The sequence below is a fragment of the Hypomesus transpacificus genome, unplaced genomic scaffold, assembly GCF_021917145.1.
Source record: "Hypomesus transpacificus isolate Combined female unplaced genomic scaffold, fHypTra1 scaffold_31, whole genome shotgun sequence".
Lineage (NCBI taxonomy): Eukaryota > Metazoa > Chordata > Actinopteri > Osmeriformes > Osmeridae > Hypomesus > Hypomesus transpacificus.
Window position 1 is genome coordinate 2,953,478 of NW_025813837.1, and position 22,186 is coordinate 2,975,663.

The 22,186-nt window shown below is 43.4% G+C and overlaps 3 protein-coding genes across 4 annotated transcripts in view; 1 reads left to right on the forward strand and 2 right to left on the reverse strand.

The window, feature by feature from the left end:
• The window catches only part of LOC124464096 (phosphatidylethanolamine-binding protein 4), a 45,215-nt gene extending 40,342 nt beyond the window's left edge, over positions 1-4,873 (reverse strand). The window contains exons 1-3 of the mRNA XM_047016003.1: positions 4,731-4,873; positions 4,161-4,297; positions 3,941-4,073 (exon numbers count right to left, since the gene is read on the reverse strand). Coding sequence (XP_046871959.1) covers positions 3,941-4,073; positions 4,161-4,294 — 267 coding nt within the window. The 5' untranslated portion in view covers positions 4,295-4,297; positions 4,731-4,873. The remainder of the gene's footprint in view (positions 1-3,940; positions 4,074-4,160; positions 4,298-4,730) is intronic.
• A 128-nt stretch (positions 4,874-5,001) lies between these two features.
• LOC124464095 (rho-related BTB domain-containing protein 2-like) lies at positions 5,002-14,501 on the reverse strand. 2 transcript variants are annotated; one of them, XM_047016002.1, is made up of 10 exons: positions 14,238-14,501; positions 12,442-12,643; positions 12,245-12,348; positions 11,342-11,527; positions 10,295-11,232; positions 10,065-10,183; positions 9,656-9,806; positions 9,183-9,271; positions 8,890-8,995; positions 5,002-8,709 (listed from the first exon to the last, which is right to left on the reverse strand). In XM_047016002.1, the coding sequence occupies exons 2-10, from the start codon at positions 12,631-12,633 to the stop codon at positions 8,507-8,509; spliced, it is 2,088 nt and encodes a 695-aa protein (XP_046871958.1). In that variant the 5' UTR covers positions 12,634-12,643; positions 14,238-14,501; the 3' UTR covers positions 5,002-8,506. The 2 variants fall into 2 exon arrangements, with proteins under 2 accessions (XP_046871958.1, XP_046871957.1); XM_047016001.1 differs by having other exon boundaries at positions 14,136-14,501.
• Positions 14,502-15,581: 1,080 nt separating this feature from the next.
• ido1 (indoleamine 2,3-dioxygenase 1) lies at positions 15,582-19,088 on the forward strand. Its single transcript, XM_047015949.1, is given in 11 exon segments — positions 15,582-15,724; positions 16,506-16,601; positions 16,828-16,947; positions 17,084-17,202; positions 17,520-17,534; positions 17,709-17,808; positions 17,908-18,025; positions 18,208-18,259; positions 18,358-18,506; positions 18,597-18,805; positions 18,808-19,088. Coding segments are annotated over 11 exon segments (1,269 nt in total). The 5' UTR covers positions 15,582-15,634; the 3' UTR covers positions 19,009-19,088.
• Positions 19,089-22,186: the final 3,098 nt, after the last annotated feature.

Below are 22,186 nucleotides of genomic sequence, written 5' to 3' on the forward strand. Positions count from 1 at the left end.
TTATAGATGCTTATGGTGCAATTAGGGCATCCAAGTGCTTTACAACAACACACTGGCCCTGCTAAACAGTAAAGTAAGTCCTGTCGTGAACTATTACTGTGAAGCTTAGATGAGGCGTTCTTCCGCGTCGTTTCTGTGGCCCTTTGCTTTTGTTTCGGGTAATAAGAGGCTATTTAGAGGTGGGCTTGCTGGACATCTGCCCACTTTGCCTCGTTAGAGTTCCACGCAGGCGTTCCAGAAGCGGAATGAAGCGGGTGTCACAGTGGGGAAACTCTGAATGACCACGACTGCGTCGCTGTGGCACTGGGCAGAGTGGCAGACAGGACCACACAGCAAGCATGGATCAAACTGAGGCAGATCCACCACACACACACACACACGTGCACAGCTTCTATTGTATTCTAGACTAGTTTATCACATCCCAGAGACCTGGCTTACAGAGTGTGTGCATGTGAAAAGTGACAGGGAAACCAGGCATTACATTTCAAAACCCAGTAAATAAAGTTTGTATTGATTTGATCTAACATGTAATCTGTTTTGCTGTCTGCCACTGATTCAGGCAATAAAAGAGAATCATGTAAGACAGCGTTACTGATAATACGACCATACATCAATTGGAGTTTGGGCAACAGAAGGGCAATAGATCATGATCAAGCTAGACTGCTTAGGTCTGGAATTTATAAAATACCTTCTAAATTGAGGTGGCTTTCAATTTAAGTTTTCATTTTAAAGACATAACATTTTGTCCAGGATGATTCCGTTTATTTTTCAATTCTACCCGGGGTGCCCAACTGTAAATGTTTTTTCAGATTTACTTCAATCCAAATATTTTACATATTTGAGTATAATAGCCCTACAATACCAATAAAATGTTAATAGGAATTTTCAATTACTTGTATTTTTAAAATAATGGTAAAATAAAACGCCTTATTAAGTCGTACCTCTTCTTAGATGGGAAGATTATTTTATTAAGACTCGCTTGAATCATGAATCATTTTAATCTCTCTTAAACTCTCTCAAATCTAATCCTTCATGCTTTGTTTTGTCCCCTGTTTGTCATTTGAAGATGTACGGTATACTGTATATTTTATGGTTTCATTCTAGCGTTGCCAATATGCAGATGAGAAATATGGAATGTATTTGTTCATTTTATGCATGCTTATAATACTATAATCTTTAAACTACAGTCACATTTCTAAAATATGTCTGGGCAGTTTTGAATAATCATTTAGGTCCACAATTTACAGCAGGGAAAGATAAAAAGAAAAAATAACATGGGGTTCTTGTGCCACCTTCTGGTGACCTTAGGCTACTGCAGCATTGACAATGTGCACACATTTCTCCCTGCCAAACTTTGTAGGGAACTTCTCCATATTATTGGACCGCCCATGCTTAGTATTATTAATGAATCTCTTGTAACTGGACAAGTCCCTGACGATTTCAAACAAGCTATTATCAAGCCCCTTCTTAAAAAACCAAACCTGGATCCAGGTTGTCTTAGCAATTACAGGCCCATTTCAAATTTGCCATCTCTCTCCAAAATTTTGGAAAAAGCTGTGGCAAAACAGCTCACTGAGCACCTCTCCTCAAATCAGCTCTATGAACCTCTCCAGTCTGGATTTCGTCTTCACCACAGCACTGAAACTGCATTAGCCAAGGTAGTCAATGATCTATTATTAGCCTCTGACGCGGGCTTTAGCTCTGTCCTTGTTCTTCTAGACCTAAGTGCAGCTTTTGACACTGTAGATCATGAGATTCTCCTGGAACGTATGGAGAACTATGTTGGGATTTCTGCTACTTCACTTCAGTGGTTCAGATCGTATCTATCTGATAGATCACAATATGTCCACTATGATGGTTGCTCATCCAGGAGCTCCATTGTAAAATACGGAGTACCACAGGGTTCAGTTTTAGGCCCTCTGTTATTTTCACTCTATATGTTGCCTTTAGGAAACATAATTAGAAGTTTTGGGGTAGATTTTCACTGCTATGCAGATGATACTCAGCTATACATGTCTATAAAGCCGGGAGAATTTCCACATGCTATGGAAACCTGTGTTTCCGGGTTGAAAACTTGGATGACTGCAAATTTCCTTCTTCTTAATTCGGATAAAACCGAGGTTCAAATTTTTGGTCCGAAAAAACACCGAAATAATTTATCCCATCTAACCTTAGACTTAGACGGCGTCAAAGTATCTCAAAGCCAGCTGGTAAAAAATCTGGGAGTCACAATGGACCCAGACCTTTCGTTTGAGTACCATATTAAGCAAATCACCAGAACAGCATTTTTCCATCTACGTAATATTGCCAAAATACGAAAATTCCTCTCAAAGGATGATGCTGAAAAACTAATACATGCTTTTGTTACGTCCCGATTGGACTACTGCAATGTGTTGTTCTCTGGCCTCCCAATTACCTACCTAAAAAACTTACAGCGGGTGCAAAATGCTGCTGCTAGACTATTGACTAAAACTAGAAAGTTTGATCATATAACATCGACTCTTATCTCTTTACACTGGCTCCCTATCCAAGCCAGAGCTGATTTCAAAGTTCTACTACTAACTTACAAATCTCTGCATGGATTGGCACCACTGTACCTCTCCGGTCTCCTTGCACCCTATTGCCCCGCAAGGTCTCTAAGATCTCAAAATGCCGGCTATCTGGTAATACCCAAAGTTAAGAAAAAAACTGCTGGAGGTAGGGCGTTCTCATATAGAGCACCTCTTCTTTGGAACAAATTACCCATCTCAATTAAGGAAGCTGATACTGTCTCGACATTTAAAACTAGATTAAAAACGTTCTTGTTTAGTCAATTCTATGATTGTTAAAGGGAAGTATGTGTGTACTTTCTATGTAAACCTGGGATGTGTGCTTGCCTATGTGTGTATCACATGTAACTTTTAAATTTTAATTATAGCTTATGTTCACATTGCCCAGCTAGATGTTACAAATAAAGTAAACCTGTTACTGTATATTGTTAGTATTATTATTATTATAGTTCCGTTGCTGTATATTGTTACTGTTATAGTTTTTATTACTAGTTGGAGACAACGGGGGACTGGCTGTTTTCATCCTTATTCGTATAAGTATAACCTACTTTAGAGTTCTTTCCCCTGGAACAGATTTCATGTTCCAACTGAGGGGGGCTGTCGTTGTTTTGGTGTGTGGGGCTGCATCAAATACCCTTTTTGCTCTGTTAAATTGCTGCACTAGTCCACACTTGACCGGTGGGGATCTCATTCTATTTTGACTGTAACTGTTAGCTGCTCCTGGCATTCTCTAATCCCTGCTCTCCTCTCTGTTCCCCCCCCCACACATTCCCTGTGGTGTGGGGGGTTTGAGCTGTCAGGACCTGCTTGGTCGTCGGTCTGCCAACGCTGAACCAGGTCGTCACCCGGAATCCAGTCTCCATGACGGCCAACAGCGAGTTTCCCGGTCCCATCCAACGTCTATAAAGCCGAACAATGGATTTTGGTGTTTCAAAACCCATTGACACTGTATGACTATGTTTAGCTTGTGTTCTGCTCCTCTCTCTTACCAACCGTCTCTGGAGGAGGGGATCCCTCTCTGAATTGCTCCTCCCAAGGTTTCTTCCATTTTTTCTCCCGGTGGGAGTTTTTCTGGGAGTTTTTCCTTGTCTTCCTTGAGGGTTTAGGTTGGTTGAGGGGCAGTTCTATGGGCGCATGTGAAGCCCTCTGTGACATGCTTGCGTGTAAAAAGGGCTATACAAATAAATTTGATTTGATTTGATTTGATTTGCACACAAGAAATAAACCAGTGATCCTCAAACAGGTTGAGAAATTATGCTATGTGAATGCACTTTTGTGAATGCACTTTTGTTTGTTCATTGCCATGATGACTAACTATTAAGCCAATCTTCAATGTAGGCTATAGATGATTTCATGTACTGCACTTTTAAGACAGATTAAGAATAGTGTACCTTGTCAACTGTATTAAGACGGACACGCGGAGCAACCCATTCTTGACTGATCTTCTCTCTGAGTCGATGTTCTCGGGAAATAACAAGGCACTTGCTGATGTCTACATCTGGATAGCTCACTTGCAGTCTGCCACTGTAAAAGCAGAGTTTGTTACAAAGTCAATGTTATTAGAGCCCATAGTCTCATATGGCTTAGTACTGTAGTAGTCTAGATACTTACTTGCAGAAAGAGGCATCAGACCGGCTCAATGGTTTAAAGATGGATTCAGAAGTGCCCCTTGTAATCTGATGCACCCCAAAAGGGCACCCCAAAAGGGCAGCAGAAAATGCTAACAGTTTGGGCCCCAGCATCATGGCCTAAAACAACAACGCTGTTAGGAGACGTGAGTGAGTAGATTCAAGGCATTTAGTTTCAGTTTTACTATTTCAGCCTACTTGTTAAATGTCTGAGAAAATGTAGGTCTTGGTTGACATTTGTAGACAATGCTGATTGACGATTGACAGCGTATACCATATTCTATACTGCCACCGTGTGGAATATGCAGGAAATGTGTGTTTAAAATAGCACTGGTGGTATTTGGTTACCAACCAACAGCTTGCTTTTGGCCAGTTTAATACTGTACCATAATTAATAGATAGTTAGTTCTGGCTTGTTCCTTATATGCTGTGAGTGGAGGCAGCAGACCTACAAAAATGTCTGACGAGTCAGTAGCCTAATTGTTGACTGAATATTAGTCCTGGATAAAGCCAGTGTGCTGGTCCAGTTAGCCATATACAGCTGATATCCTACCTTCCGTTCAGGAAAATGCAATACGTCAACGATACCGGATAGTATTGCAAAAAACTAAAACCAATTTAAGTCTCTCCTCGGAATATAAAAGAAAAAGTCGTGAAAATGAATGTCGACCTTGCAGAGTGGTGTCGTGACAGCTATCGTTTACAAGCAAGTGCAATTCTCGCGCTAACAGTTGCTTACTCAATTTGTCAAGATTACTTGGACAACTTCCCATTTGTCGAATAATACAGAAAAGGTTACGTATACAGTTGAAAGTGTGCTACTTTATTATTAAATAAACATTATTTACAAATTGCAAGAAGACATGCTACAGAAATCCACATTTACTGCTCTCAAACAATACAAACATACTTCAAGAACAATTTAAGTAGGCTGTTGAGGGCAAATTTCGGCAAGGCTTATAACACTGAGAAAACATTCAAGTTTTAAAACCAGCCATTTTAAATACAATGCATTTTAAACTATGCAATTTAGTCTGCAGAATATCGATATATATATATATATAGGCCTATTTTGAATGCTATAAGCTCCCTTTGGTTTGTGCTTTGCAGCGGTAAAATTAGCACCCAGACACATGGAAAGGGGTCTCTTAAAAGCAAATTATTTGTCTTGCCTCTAATATAACTCCAAGCATGAGCTTGGAGGCTACTGCAAATGATCAGGCTACATTACTCAATGTGTAAACATTCCAAGACCAAGCCAGCATAGATGCTGACGTCCTTCCAACTGACATTGCCCTTGATCAATTATTTTGATTCTAATCAATGTTTCATGTCCACAAAGGGCCATCCACTGTAATGATAACATTTAAAGTGAAGCTAATGACTGAGACAATTTTGAATTAATCCCTGCTTTAATTTAACGGAGGGGGGGAGGGGCTTCCAAATTTATTGTAAAATGTGCAATTTCTCCAATTTTAGCTTTAACGACATGAAAAGAAACTGACAAAATATGTAATCACAGTTGAACAAACAAAGCGCACTCTTATGATCCCCAGTGTTCACACTGACTTCACGCTGAGATATGTAGGATTATGTAGCCTAGGATACACTAAAGAACACAACATACAGTAGTACCATGATGCTGGTACATCTTAGCTAGTAGGCTATTAGGCTACACAAACTCGAAACCAGTCACAATATTTACATTCAGTGTCACACACATTAAGGCATGAGGTGTCTCTTGACGCAGCGCATCAGTAGAGGAGGGCACATTGACCATTTTAACTTAAATATGAATTCATAGAAGGTAAAAGATTGTCACGTGGAATAAATCATCTTAATCTACGAAGAGAAAAAATAAAAATTTAACTGCTCAGGTCAAACCGTCTATACATTCTATTGAGTATAGATTAAAAACAATAATACCGAATTTCCTAATTAAATGCCATTTTGGAATGATTACTAATAGAGAAACTTTTCCCACAAAACAAACACCTCGATAGTCTTGCATCATAATTTGCCATGACCAGGGTTCTAGTTTGGGGGGTCCCACAAAATTGTTTTTTTTTCCATTATGTAACAGATTTGTGGATATAATTTTCAGGCGTGAATGTCAGTTAGGCTAATCATGAATTATTGTTCAAAATGTTCAAATTCCAACATAAGATTTAATTACATACAAATTTGGAAAATATACAGATAAGACAGCGAAACAGTGTTCAGATTTTTTATGATGAACTATAAGGGGACCACCCAAGAGGGATAGGAAATGTAAAACCCTTGTCATGACAAACATTCAGAAGTAAACATTCACTACAAAACAATGTTTTTACATACAGTACATTATATTTTAAAGTGAACTGCTAATGGATTTTGAAAGTAGGCAATGTTAAGTAATGTATAATTTCATGTTACACTTTACACATATTAACACTGTCCATACCAGTCCTTTCCTTTTAATCTTAATAGTGTGCATGGTATAATTCACTTTAAGAGTCTTGTTCATGCAGTTTAATAAGCAGGTAAGGATCATATCTCCTTACAAGCATTCTCTTCTGCATTGTTGTCACGGTTACGTTAAATTAAAGGTCCTTCTATGGACTTCTTCAAGATCTGCTTTATAAAAAAATAAATACATCTTAATTCTATTCTGTCCAAGTCCCGTCTATTCTATTTTAAACAGGCTTTCGCAGTAAGTATCCTAAAAGCAATTCAGCAAATACAGGGAAAATGCCAATCTAAAGACTCACCCTGTGGATTAAGATGCCCACATAGCATTTTGCCTAATGGGATTTCTCTGATAATTTGTAGTATGAAACTACAGAGCAGTTCAGAACAAGATAGTGTCATATTCAACTACTCCTCTGCAAGTCTATTTCTATCAAGTCCCACCCTTGGTGGGCACATAGTGTACTTCTCTGTAATTGTACTCTGAGGTAACATTTATGTTAGAGTTTAGCTATGTTTGTTAATTAGCTTAATATCCTGTTTTACGTAAATATATAAATACTCTAATGATTTAATGAGCACCATGGGGTTAAATCTATATAACTACAGTTGAAAGACAGATCTAATGCACTTCAAATATATTCTGAGAAGATTTGACAGCACACCAATATGTCCCTGGTTCAAATTACCCCTGCATTTTGCTTTAGGTAAAAGCATCTACCAAATGAATACATAAATCATTATTACATCAGATTATTCTATGTTGAGAGGAGTCCTCTAACAGCCATGACTTGGTCAGAGGGCAGGTCCAAGACACAGTTCTCCCCAGGTCATGCAACAATCATACAGAATATCATCAAACACATAAACATATATAACGGGCTGTGTTCGATTAGTGATAGGTGTGCCCTGGACATGAATGTCTTGCTATTCATATCAGTGGCCAAGTAGAAGCATTCACCATAATGATATAAGAAATTGTTTGATCTGATCTGTACAATTGATTTTAAGGACAACTTGACAGTCCAAAGCAAGTCAATATTCCAACATTCCAGATGCTTCCAAAGTTTAACATTCCATATATACTATACAGGCTGGAATTTCAGTTCAAGACAGCATTTTGAACTTGAACTGAAACAGTTATTTACTGTAATTAGATTTCATTGTTTCTTGCAAGAAGATAATAGGTCTGGAACTGAAAAGAAAGCCCTTTTGTGACAGTCAGCCACACATCCCAAAGAGAACACAACATAAATGTAGATACTCAAAACAACCTCAGCTGTTGTAAACGCAAACATTCAAATATACAACTGTACAAAAGAGCACAGGTCTTGCTAGACCTTCTATAATCAAAGTGGTTTTATTCTATGATAAAAACCAATTAACTGCAGAAACAAAGCTATTTGGTAGCTTGTATTTCTTGTTGAAGGTATTGTACTGTATATTTTCTGTAGTTTTATAGATTGTACAACACTTATTGGTAAAGTGTTCTACATCACTGAGGCTGAGTGTGCTGGTTGTTGGGTGTTTGTCTGGTGCAGCTGATAAGCAACACATGGTTGATAATTCAAGTTAAGCAATGATTAGATGGGAGATGTCACAAAGCCTACTCATTTAACCTCAGTAAGAACACAAAGAGCACTACAGTTTTTTTTTTTTACTGATCTTTGTGGTGCGAGTCTAGTGGTCTTTGCGTTCCAATGATTGCGCTAGCAAGAAGAACGTGTGAAATGTTTCTTCATTGTTAGACTTAACTCACCCTACAAATCTACAGAGCGCAGATCAATCCGTTTGGCCTACAACCAAATTTGCTGATCTTGTGTTTACAACCCTTCTTTGCCATTGGTCCCGAGAGGCCCTGGCCTACACCCGGAGGACCAATCAGATGACAGCCGAGGAACCAGATGGAGAGTTTGAAGAAGGAGATGAAGGTAGGTTCCAGAACAGCCACTTGCGTTTACACTGTCTGCGCTGATACAAGTAGTCTTCCTTATCGCGCTCTTTGCGTGTCCTCTGGTAGTGGTCGTCCTCCTTCAGGTACCATACTGGTGGCCAGCGATGTTTCTCAAAGTATTCCTGGTTCTCTGCAAGAGACATTGCTAACTTGTGTGAAACCCCCGTAAAATGAAAAAGGGCAGTGAAGCAAATCAAACCTGTAGGGCCACTAATGTAAGCATTAGCGCAGGAAAAGTTAGCATTGTACAAACAGAAAAGGCTTGCGTCTAAAATGAGTCACCGGCCCTTTAATGCAGTTCTTGCATTACCTGGGGACTTGGCCTTCATGTCTCTAGGAAACTTGCGGCAGACACTGTTGTAGTTGGTGCAGATATGGTGGAGGCACCAGCCAGTGAGTTGCTGAGCACAGTGGAACTGCCAGACACAGGATATAAATCATTTAAATGACAGATACGGTTAAGAACAGTATCCCAAGAAGGGTGCATTAAAGCCGTTAGTCCATTATTATCCCGGAGGTTTCTCGTCATGGGTCCAGAAAATGTGACTCAGCATCAGAAACACATTAACGCAGAACAATGGATTGCATCCAGCTTCGTTTTACCTGGGCCATCTCCAGATACAGTAAGACATCTCCGTCAATATCAGCCCCCATCATGGAAGTCTCCATCAACACCGTCACTGTATACAGTTCTACAACAAAGGGGTCCTGTTCATCAGACTAGCTATTTACCTACATTCAGGTGAATGTACAAACAGTATGTACATTATACTCATCAATGAACTCAGATAAACAAGACGGCACAGACAATACCGAAGCAACAATGATTCTTTCAATCTATTTGTTCTTTGTTTTAATGGTTTAGTGATGATTGGAGAATGATACTTTAATAATGTCTGTCTATGTTGTCTGACTGTGTCTCTAAACTGTTTGTACGAGATGGATGCCTTGTGTCACTGCAAACAAAATCTACCTACGGGGTACAAACACAGTAACCTGAACCTGATAAACACTTCAATAATGGTCAACCGGTTCAATATCTAAACAAGCTGACAGGAGTGGAGGGTGACACTTACCGGTCAGGGCAACGAGGTGCGGGAGGCACAGCCGATTGGCCAGAACGATGAGTTCCATGGCGTCCAAATCTGCCCGGGAGCAGAAGCGGCCGGTGTACAAGTATTCCAGCACAGCCCTCATGCAGCTGCGTGTCGTATTGGGAAACAATACCTACGGCACAGAACACAGACAAGGCGCGATGCAGCAAGACTTCCCATGGTTTTATATGGGGTTCTGTTTGCCTTCAAGCTGTAAAGGATGGTTTGGAGATGGGTTTAGCACCGTGGCATAGCTTTCGACCGCCGATAAAGAAGACCCAGGTTCAAATTCTCCCCTGTACGTCACTTTGGACAAACATCTCAGCTTATTTCCTAACATTTTGTTACATTACTAAAGACTAGTTTAGATAAATGAAGAGGATGAACTTACCTCTTTGGTGCAACTCTCCACAAACGGTCCTCCAAACATGGCTGCCATCCAGTCACAGCTGGAGATAAGCAAGGGTTTATGGGCCATAATTGTTCCGTCATCCAGCTTAAACACAACATCTATAACAAATACAAAATATAAATGAGTCATCTTCTCTTTGATTGTATTTCATTGCTCCAATGGTCCTTCTGCTCTTAATCCTTCAAGGAGACAAAGTCAAGTCCTCTCACCGGAAAAGGTTCCTTTGGCTAGGCATTCTTTAACTCGGTTGGTGCGGCGGACATGAAAGGCTTTGGTGATTTCCTGGTTCATGAACGCTTCGTTGTTGAGAATGTTGGCCACCATCATCCGCAGGTCGAACACTTCCAGCAGCTCTGCGATGTGCGCAATGTGCATCAGCTCCTTCTCATGTTCGTCCAGCTGACCCGTGTACAGGTAGCGCAGGACAGCCCTGAAAGGCCCCAGCTGCATGGACTGGTCCATGTGCACCACGGTCATGGGTCTGGGGCTGTAAGTCACTGGGTCGTCCACCACTTCCTCCTGGATGCTGACAAAGGCCCTGCTCCAGGACGACAGCAGCCGGCCTCGACCTTCCAAGTCCCTCAGGGTGCCGTCGCTGGTGCAGGCTCGCAGGTTAGCCCTGCCGCCCTCGGCGCTGCTCTCGCACACGTCGAAGCTGGCTGCACGCATCAGCAGCTCGCGTCCGGAGAGGGGGGCCGGACGGGGGGGCCTCTCGGCCTCCTCGGGTCGCGTGTCCATGATGAAGAGGTCGTAGAACTTGGAGGAGGACGTGGCTAAATAGATCTTGTGGGCAAAGATCTTCTGTCTCTCCTGTAGGACTAAGATTACGTCAGCACACAAGGAGTCTTCCAGTAGGCGGCCCGGGTGCTCGTCGGTGGTGGTCGGGGGAGGGGGCACGGTGATTATGGGTGGGGGGGGTTTGGGTGGTAGGAAGGGGGCCTGGAGGAGGGGTCTCTGAACGTTGCGCAGGTGGGACTTCCAAAACTGCAAGTGACGTCGTGAGATCAGGGCTGCACGGATGGCGTTGTCAAAGACATCCTTGACTCCGAACTGTGCCACAACACTGGTCTCATAATATGGCACTCCCAGTTCCTTAGCAACCTCCCTGCCTTTCTCTGGAGGCAGGATCTCATTGGATTTAATGGGTCTGAAAGAAATTGGAAGAAAATCCACGGCATTGATTTCAGATAGTTTCCACAGGCAGAGCAAGCAGAAAGTAAATGGGAAGACATGATGAATCTTCAATAAAAACGCACCTTGCCAATGGCCGTCGGGCCCTGTTGACGGCCTCCAGATCAGCGTAGCGCAGGTCAAGCTGACAGCCCACCAGAATGACGGGAGCACGGGGGCAGAAGTGCTTGATCTCAGGGTACCACATGGTCTTCACGTGGTACAGGGAGTTTGGGTTGGCGATGGAGAAACACAGAACCACCACATCAGACCTGAGGGGAGACGGAGATAGAGAGAGAGGACATACATTTAAATTTATTTTTAATTTTTATTTAGAAGGATCCCCATTAGCTCTACCCTAAGACAGAGCTACTTTTAGTGGGGTCCACATCTAAGACTTACATACTAACAACAAACATTTGAAACATACATTACAATACCAATATCTAACATTAAAAAAATACATTACATTACAAATATCAAAAGTTAAAATACATAAAAATAATGATCATACAATTTTACCTTTGTCATGATACATGTACACACTAGGGGTGTAACGATACACTCAGCTCACGATTCGATACGTATCACGATACTGGGTGTACGACACAATACATATCACAATATTTTGAACATAATTTTTCATGAAACAAATTTAATTAACAGCTTTTTTCCAAAACATTAAAACATTTGCAATATTTTTCTTTGTTGTACATACAATTGAGTTAACTCAGTTCAAGCGATTTCTGTGAATGCAATGAATGCACGCATGACGCAGGTGCAGAGTAGGTCGCGTGCTGGTAGCTCAACCAATAGGACCAAAGGACATCATATTGTAAATATATTGCCATAACTCTACGATACATACTGTAACATTTTTGTATTGCAATATATCGTTCCACGATATATTGTTACACCCCTAGTACACACACACACACACACCAACGCCGTTCACTCAGTAGAACGACACAGCTCTACGCAGATCGCACCTGCCGTAGGCAAAACGCCGATCCTTGTGGTGGTCCCCGAAAGTGTCCCAGAGGCGCAGCGACACGCTGACCTCGTCCACCACATCCCTGGAACGTTCCAGAACCTGATCGAAAGAAAGAAGCCGAGCTTTAAAACAGTCGGATTCATGTCGCAAAGAACTGAATCTAAAATGTAAATGTGGCGCCGCCCCACTCACCTCCTGGCAAACCCTGTACTGATCTATGGCCCAGACAGTGGGAACGTGAGTGGCAAGCAGCTGGTACTGAGTGAGCGTGGCGTTACATGCCCGGGCGCAGATAAGGCGCGTCTTTCCCACTGCGTTGTCCCCTACGACCACGCACTTTATAGTCTCAACATTTGGCCTTTCATAGTCCATGTCAGAATCCATCAACTGGGACCTGTCAGGGAGAACAAAAGCAGAGTTTAACACAGCGCCGGGTAACTAAGGAGAGTCAGCTACTTAGAGGTGTCAAAAAAGATACTTGTTAAATCAATGATCCATGACCTCACACCTAAACTATTCACCTGAACTTACAGATGGAAGGGATCCAGAGGCCCTCAGTTTCACATCTGCATTGCTCACACTGTCTGCAGTGCTATCAATGGCAGGTCATGTGACCTGCTCCCAAAAGCATCTGCCTGTGCCAGTTCAGAAGATCCCTGTCATTACTTGTTAAAAGAAAATGTTTAAAGGGAGGGCAAGCACCCAGGGATATAGGGTTTAAAAGTAGAATGTGTTCACGCCGGTGCATGCATGGCCTACATCTAAAATCAGGCAAAATATAACCTTCACATAAAACAGCATGTCAGCAGCACATAAAATTGCACACAGTTATGTTCATGTCAAAAGCTACTTTCGTCACCAGGTCATAAAGTGATGCTTGTGCTTTTGCTACCAATCCTGTATTTGTCTGCTATGCCCTTCACAAATGTCAGCCTCACGCAACTGTAAAAGGTTGCAACCTAAGGTGCTGAGGTTGCAATTTCTTCACTCATCAAATTATTTTCTGATCCGTGCAGATCAGCCTATTCAAAGCAACTTCGTTAAAGCAGACTGTGGCAGTTATACCTTTTGTTGTAGACCCTAACTGAATATCTGTTTCTGATGAGTGATTATTAGTTCATTTCAGTGTAGTCTACTGCCAGCAGTCAGAGTATTCTAAAATAGGCTCTTCAAAATGAAAGGACAATCTGTGCATAAAGCTGCAAAGTCAGCCTCGGCAGTAGCCTATTACTAAACACTGTATTAAGATAGATTAATTTCCCCTTTTAAAACGATGAGTTCAGGTAACTTACGTTACAGCAACTCTGGAGAAAAACAACGTTTGGTTGCGGTGAGATTAACTCGTCAAGAAGGGCAGTCTCGTGATAAATTGTAAAAAAGAACTAGACGAAAGCACCTCCTCTATGCAGTTGTGTTTCCGCGGCTTGCTGTTTGTAATCCAGTTTATTCATAGTGCATTAAGCTATTAGAAAGTCAAAAACTTCCAAGCTAGGCTATCAATTTCACATGATTGCTTTATGATGCAATGACCCACAAGCCGTGAGTTAGTGAAACTGTAACCTCTTGCGCGAGTTTGCAAAGGTAGCATAATCAACGTCATGCAATTGCAGAACGTTAGGATGTGATGTCTGAAAGGCCAGATGCCTATATTATTGTTTGCAGGCCCCATAACTGTTCTGAATCCAGTAGTATAAACTGAGCTAATAAACCTCAATTATTTTAGGCTACCGAGCCAATTTACTGGTAATTCAGCGCTAGGCTACTGCTTCTGGCGACATGTTACGTAACACCCAGTGTGTGGTTTAAATGGCATGTAATGGCCTGGCAGGATTTTCATTTTGAATGCATACGCATTTTGCTAAAGTACAGTAATCGTGTTTCCTTACCGCAACATAGGGAAGTGGTGAATCGGATTGACCGACGTTTGAGACCGAGAGGGAAAGAACTCCATCGGATGCGGCTTGCACCTGACGGCAGCTTGAATTTACCTTCATCTTCGCAGCAAGGTTACCCGTCTTTAATGCAGGCGGTCGTCCGCAGTTACCACAAATTGTGTCTTCTTTGTATGACGAATGCGTCCAACATAATCGCAACGTTTGCCACGAACACTGTTCACCAGGCTCGGTCCTTCGCCGAACGGCCACGTCCACCCAGCGCCGAAGAACCACCTCCTGTTACAGTCTACGTAACTAATAATAGAGGCACGCGCACTAACTTCAGTTCATTCATTATTCATACAAACCTTTCTCTCTCTCTCTCTCTCTCTCTCTCTCTCTCTCTCTCTCTCTCTCTCTCTCTCTCTCTCTCTCTCTCTTTTTTCTCTCTTTTCTCTCTCTCTCTCTGTCTCTCTCTTTCTCTCTCTTTCTCTCTCTTTCTCTCTCTCCTCTCTCCCGCTCTCTCTCTCTCTCTCCCCCCCCCCCCTCTCTCTCTCTCTTGCACGCACACACACACACACACACAGCACATTCACATAGCCTACACACATTATGTTTCAGTACCATTCTAATTTGTTTGGAATCCAGTCACCATTTGACCTTCTGAATTGACTTTAAGAAAGAACTGTAATAGTCTACTGCCTGGTATAACCTGCATTTCCATCAAGTCGTAAACATTTCCCTTTCAAAACTGTTTAACCAGGCTAGCTGAGTACATGGATGTACCTGTAATGTATGCTCTGATCCACCAGATGAGGCTGCTACACCGACTTGCTTCCATGTAAAACTTTTCTATAGGACTTTATAATGACAATCCTTTTCAAGTTTTTGTATTTGTTCTAGTTTAACATTGTATTGTTAATACGCATCTTAAAAGGGCCCTAGTACATATATTATTACAAGCACTTGGATCTGAAGTGCTACCCAGATCACTTAGAGTAATCCGGTCTTTATTTTGTTTGTTTATTCTATGTGAAACTCTGTTGTATGTGTCTTATTGCTGTGCTGTATCTTGGCCAGGTCGCAGTTGTAAATGAGAACTTGTTCTCAACTAGCCTACCTGGCTAAATAAAGGTGAAATCAAAATAAATAAAAATAAATCCACAAGGGAATTTACAAATGAGTTATATGTAAATGTTAGGATAGTTATATAATGGGTAACCTTTTTTTCTTGTCACCATTACAAGACAACTTTAAAGAGACACAATGCTTAATAAATGATGTGCTCTTTGATCCTGCCTTAGTATGCACTCTCACAACCATGAGACATGGGTTTGTGTAACATCAAACAGTGTCTAAAGGTCAAATACAATTGTGTAACAAAAGCTTTGTTGACAGTGGTTTAGTCTGGACTCTGTTCTAGGGTCCAGGCAGTTTTCGTTTGCTTGATGGTTTATTGACTCAAAGAGCTTGAGGGTTGTGGCGCTCATAAGGTTTCATTAACAGTCCCAATGGCCACTACTAGTCCAGACTCAGAGAGACTCTCTCTGGAGGCTTACCACATCTCAGCAGAGTTAGGATTCATCCTCCCTGAACCTTTGGTATGTAAATACGTTTATTTTTGTGTAAACTGTGTTGTATCGTACAACACACGTTACTTTTGCTTGTTAAACTTGCTCTGGTGTGAATTTCATTCTTGTTTTTTATTTTTTTTACTGTTTGTTGAATGTAAGTAGTGTTGACTGCAGTGAGAAATTTCTTAAAAAATTGGGAATTCAAAGAAAGTAAATGTAAAATCAGTACACTTTGACCCAAGGCCGTAGCCATGGAATCAACATTGGGGGGGGGATTTTTTTTTTTTGTGGATAATTTCAGACAGCGTGCGTGGTTGCCTGTCGTAGCGTAGCACATTTATATTTTTATATCAATATATTGGGGGGGACATTTTGACCAGATTTGAATATTGGGGGGGGATGTGTCCCCCCCCAATATGTATGATGATTACGGCCTTGCTTTGACCAACAACTGAGGCTGACAGACGGGGTTGGGGTTTTTGACAGTTTGGCCTATGGGCGGCATGCTCAATGAGACTGTGGCAGCACCTTGAACTTGACTGTTTTACAATTTTACGTCTTTAAAGTTTAGAACTCCTGGAAGGAGATTTGTTATTTACTCCAGGCAAGGTAGAGAAGGAACGTTAAACTGGCGTAATTTATGTTTTCGCCAAGTCAGCAAACCTGTTATCCTCTATCCTCAAGTGAGATTGATGTTATGATCAACTACTCAACTATTCAACTACTCATCAATTCCTCAACCATATATGTCATGTAAGTTACTTGTTTTGGGATTTCATACTTATCTTCATATCATCCTCCCCCAAAGACAGAGGTACCTCCCTACTACCAACCATGGATGGAAATAGCTCAACATGTCACGGAACTAATAGACTCTCACATGTTGCGCTCCAGAATTCTCCAGGTACCCTAACCCCCATTCTGACTTGCAGTAAAAACCAGCCTGCTTAGGATTCACATGCTTGAATCTTAAATATAACATAAGAAGCGGAATGTGACCTGAATGTGTCTTCAGAATTAATGTTCTAAGAACGACGAGGGAATTCTAAGTTCTAAGTGCACTGCTACACAACACGTGTGGGTTTCATGCATGTGTCAGTCAGACTGTGTGTGTGTACTTTGCCTCCCAGATGCCCATGTTGAACCCCGCCTTCCTTGAGAGCCACAGAGAACTTCGCATGGCCCACTTGGCCCTCAGCATCATGACGATGGGCTACATATGGCAAGAGGGAGAAAACAACACCGTCAAGGTTACCCTCCGTCCGTTTACAAAATGCCCTTCAGTGTTTCAGGCTTACCTTTTGTCTTTGAAAACTTGGAATTGGTTTCAAAAGGACTGCGGAGCGAGTGCTGATCACCACTATGTTACATGGATACCCTCTGTAGATGCTTCCCCGGAACCTGGCTGTTCCATACTGGGAGGTGTCCCAGCGCTTGGGGCTGCCCCCCATCCTTACCCACGCAGACGCGGTGCTGGCTAACTGGAGGAAGAGGGACCCAGATGGGTATGGACACTAGTCCAGAAAGTCTAACCCTCTTCCTGTGAGGTCACTTCCTGGGAGGCCACCCTCCAGTAGGTTTTCATCTGAACCTCAGTTGTAACAAACCTGATTCAGCTTATCAGCAGTGAGATCATTATTAGGTGCAGTATTAGGTGCAGTGCATTATAATTGGACCAGACATCTACAGGGTATTGTTCTCCAGGAACAGGGTTGGGTCGCCCTGCACTAGACTTCTTTTCTATTCTGTTCTAAATGCATCTGCTAAGGACCTTTTCCGTGTTTCTTTTTTTCATGTTCTGCCTCGTCTCTTCCCGCTTCAGACCATTCGACATGGAGTAGGTATCTTCTAAAGAAGATGCATTTGTTGGTTGTCTCTGGTAGTTGCTCCACACTCTGATGGAACTGTTGGAACGTCATCACAAATGCACTCAGACTCAGCTTTGTGTTGTTGATGAGGATGTTGGGAAGTCAGCCATGTTGACTATGTTTTTTTGCCCCTCCCTGGTTAGCAACCTGGAACTGCTTCTCTCTCTGCCCGGGGGGGACAGCGTGCGGGGCTTTTTTCTCGTCACCCTGCTGGTGGAGAAAGCTGCAGTCCCTGCGCTCACGGTAAAGTCTTTTTTAAAACACTTTGTTGTGGATGAGGCACGGCCAAGAAACATCATGGTGGATCTTGTGGGTGGCAGCATGTTTCACTCTGCGTTTCAGAGCATCCCTGTTGTGATTAATGGGGTTCGGGATGGTGACATCAAGGCGGTGACCAGAGCCCTCGAGGACATCAGCCACGGCATCAAAGACATGACAGACAAACTCAAACTGATGCATGGTAGGAAGAACCGCATGGCCTACACACCCACACCACTGTGCCACAGAGCACTAACCATTGTCACATGTTCCACATTTGTTTTCTAACCCTCTCTGCTCTCCTCGGAGAATACATTTGGCTGTTTGTGTCGGGTTCGTGCACATTCTCATACTGGGAAAGTGTGTCTCTGCTGTTGTTTCCAGTGTATGTGGATCCATCAGTGTTCTATGGAATCGTGAGGATCTATCTGTCGGGGTAGGTGAACAACTGCTCTCTAAAGCAACAATGACGTAACATGTTTAATATTAAACAAGTAAACATGTGTGTGTGTGTGTGTGTGTGTGTGTGGTCAGGTGGAAAGACAACCCGTCCATGCCAGAGGGCCTGGTGTATGAGGGAGTTCAGGAGGAGCCCTTGGAGTTTTCAGGAGGAAGTGCTGCCCAGAGCAGTCTGCTGCACTGCTTCGACCTGCTCCTGGGGGTCCAACATGAGCCACAGAGTGGTAGGAGACCCCAGCCAATCATGTTACTGTGACAGATCCAGGAATAATGTCGAGGGAAGGGCATGCTCACATATTGTATCCCGTATGTAGGTGCCTTTCTGACCCGCATGAGGGACTACATGCCCCCCGCCCACAAGCGTTTCATCCGGGACATCTCACGGCAGCCCCCTTTGCGAATCTTCGTCCAGGAGCAGGCTAGCGAGCCCCTGACCAGGGCCTTCGAGCTGTGCGTGACCAACCTGCTGGCCATGCGCAGCTACCACATCAACGTGGTGAGCCGATACATCACGGTACCCGCCGCGCGCGCGCGCGCCAGCTCCGTGCCCAGGGGAAGAGCTCAGCGGGGGACACGGTCAGCAGGGCGCCCACCGTGCTGGAGGACAGGGGGACCGGAGGCTCGGGTATCATGGGCTTCCTGAAGTCGGTGAGAAATCGAACCCGAGACGTCTCTCTGCCCGTTAAGGCTAACGACGACGGGCAGGGTCTCAATGGATCCTCATAGGTCACATGACCTTTTCCAGTGAACACACAATGCAGCAAGCACACAAACAAAGAAAACACAGAAGGTACTAAACGAGGTGAAATCACATTGCACTCAATGTTTTATATCTGTTCAATCTTTTAATAAATGACTGGACCTTTCTGAGAATTCTTTGTAAATGCTTTGTTCTTGAGTGCTGTCTTGGTAGTAAACAGAGCTCTGTTTTTGCTCATCAAGATCGATGCCACTCAGTCAGTCCAAGCTATAATATAAACCATCAGTGTTTGAACGAATGCAACCGCTAATCTCTTCACTTAACTTCAAGTAGAATCCAAAGAATGTAGTTTGTGTGCCCTCACCACAATCCACAAATCCTCGACGACAAGTCGAGTCATCTTGTTCTTCGCAGCAATTATTTTAGTAGGACCAACAAGTTTATAATCAAGATTTTGTTTCGATAGGATGTAGTAGTAGTTGATGGCGACTAGAAAGACACTGTAGATTGAACATTCTCTATATTTCAAGTACACTGATTTAAATACTCAATCGTTCCTTTTAAAATCTGACTTTAGGGAGTCAGGTGGCTGAGTGGTTAGGGAAGCGGACTAGTAATCAGAAGGTTGCCAGTTCGATATCCGGCTGTGCCAAATGACGTTGTGTCCTTGGGCAAGGCACTTCACCCTACTTGCCTCGGGGAGAATGTCCCTGTACTTACTATAAGTCGCTCTGGATAAAAGCGTCTGCTAAATGACTAAATGTAAAACAGCAATAGTTTTCCCTTAGAAGCGTGCAGTACCACAGGACACCAGAGAGAGGCAGTGAAGAAGCTCCCTGAGCTCAGGAGTTTTTGCCTCACTGACAGCCAAGGGACTGAACTGTATGTCCTACACTTCACCTGGCACACATGCTCCACATAGTCTTGTACAGGGTCTATAAATAACCAGGTCTATGATCTCGGCTTCTGTTTAAGAGATAGGCTGTAACAAGATAAGATTAGCTTATGAGACTTTATGAATAGAAAGACTAATGCTGCCTGTTTAACAGGCAACACATTAGCCAGACTAAGACAACTTTGTGTTTGTTCATGGTTTGTACATTTCAGAATGTTGCCAGATTAGAGCTCTCCTTTCTCATAAGAGGCCATTGTCAGGCTTTTACATGAAGTTTGTGAGGTATCTGAATGGAGTTTTTATATTGCAGTACAATGCACAATGATGTGGAGATACACCTGTAATCAGAGGTTCCTCTGGTCGACCTGCCATCCTCCAGCCCACATCCAGCCCTCACATGCCCAGTGCTTCCTGGAAGGGTAGAGCATGGAAATCCCAGAGACAGAAAGAATGGGATTGTGCCACAAATGGCTTGAGTCATATCATCTTCACCTCTCCTGGCTTGTGTCCATTGGCGTATCATTAAAATAATAGTTTTACGATCAGATAAGACGGTTGATGTGGCACTCTGCCATGGAAATCTTATCGCACAAACCTAGGCGATCTACTGTATCTCACTCTTTCTTTCCACATACAGTACAGTACTCTGAAGACATGCCAAAAATGTTTATAGGTTAAGCCAATCTTTTTAACATTCTTTATTAAACACACATGCAGCGTGTTGCCAGTTTACACGGATACTTTACGACAATCCCAATATTCAGGTACCAATGTGTGGTTGTTGAGTCATGAGGATGATTAGGCTGTTCCGAAAGATCAGTCAGACAAGCCTGCTTCATTCATATTCCCTGTAACTCACACTCAACTCAGAGCCCCTAGACGATCTGAGACGTTGCTTTTAATCACGTCAAGCAGCAGGAGAGAGAGAGAGGAGAGAGAGAGGAGAGAGAGAGAGAGAGAGAGAGAGAGAGAGAGAGAGAGAGAGAGAGAGAGAGAGAGAGAGAGAGAGAGAGAGAGAGAGAGAGAGAGAGAGAGAGAGAGAGAGAAAAAAGAGAAAGAGAGAGAGAGAGAGAGAGAGAGAGGGAGAGAGAGAGAGAGAGAGAGAGAGAGAGAGAGAGAGAGGGAGAGAGAGAGAGAGAGAGGGGAGAGAGAGGTGAGGGGAGAACAGAGAGGAGAGAGGGAGTGCTGGGTGGCGAAAAGGACAAACCCTCTGCTCGCATGTCCTAACTGATCTGATTAAAGCCCTTCTCTGCAGCCAAAGCAAATAATCCCCTTCCTTATTGCCCGATTGTGGAGGAGTCCCTGACAACCTGGAGCTAAACAAACCATCTCCAAGGATGTGTTCATTGTGTGGCCGAGCCTGTACTGTCTGGGAAGTTGGAAAAGGTTCAGGATCTTGTAACAGTGGCTGGTTTCGGGAGAGAACGTGACACACCAACACACGCCCTCTTTTCTCTCCCGGCCCCACACGTCATTCCCTCAGTGCGACTGAAGAATGATGTGTGTGCGAGTAGAATGACATTACGTCAGACAACGGGGAGACAATGCCAATGGCCTCTTCTTTATCGGGTCATAGGTCACCGGGGCACGGCGAAATCCAGAAAGCTTTAAATCTGTAGCGTGTTTAACCGCAGCAAACAGACAAAAAACGTCAGCGACATTCGCAGTTTGCGCTGGAGAATGGTTACCCTAGAGATGTTCTCCTCCTGGTATAAAATGAGACGCCAGTAGAATGAAGATGAATACCCAGCATTCAAGGCGGTTCCCCTCGCAGGGCTGGCTGGAATCTGCCCGCGTCATGGCCTTTTGTTCGAAAGGTTAACGCAGTCATGAGAACAATGACACGCCCGGTGGCCCCTCTCTGGCACTCACTATTGACTGACTCACCCCTGGCCAGGTGTGGAACAGAAGCACAAACGCATCACGTGACTCATCATCACGTCACATCCCTGATTGACAACATGGCCCTGAGTCTGACCTGTCGCCGTTGAACCTCATGTTGCCCCCCCCCCCCCCCCCCCCCCCCCCCCCGCCAGCCCCCAGCACTTCCTCCCTCTCCCCCTTCCTGCAGCTGACATCCACCTCCTTCCTGCTCCTGCTCCACTGACTTCCTCTTCCTTCAAAGGTTGTCTGTAATGTCACCCTTCAACCGCTGGCGCCCACACACTCACGGTATCACCGACCTCCCATCGAGGGCGTAGAACCAAGCAGCAGGAAGTTCCCCTCGGGGGACTCTCCCGCACACAGAGGGAGCATCCACTCCTCCCTATCTCCCTGTCAAACACACCCACAGACGCCTCCGCTCACTG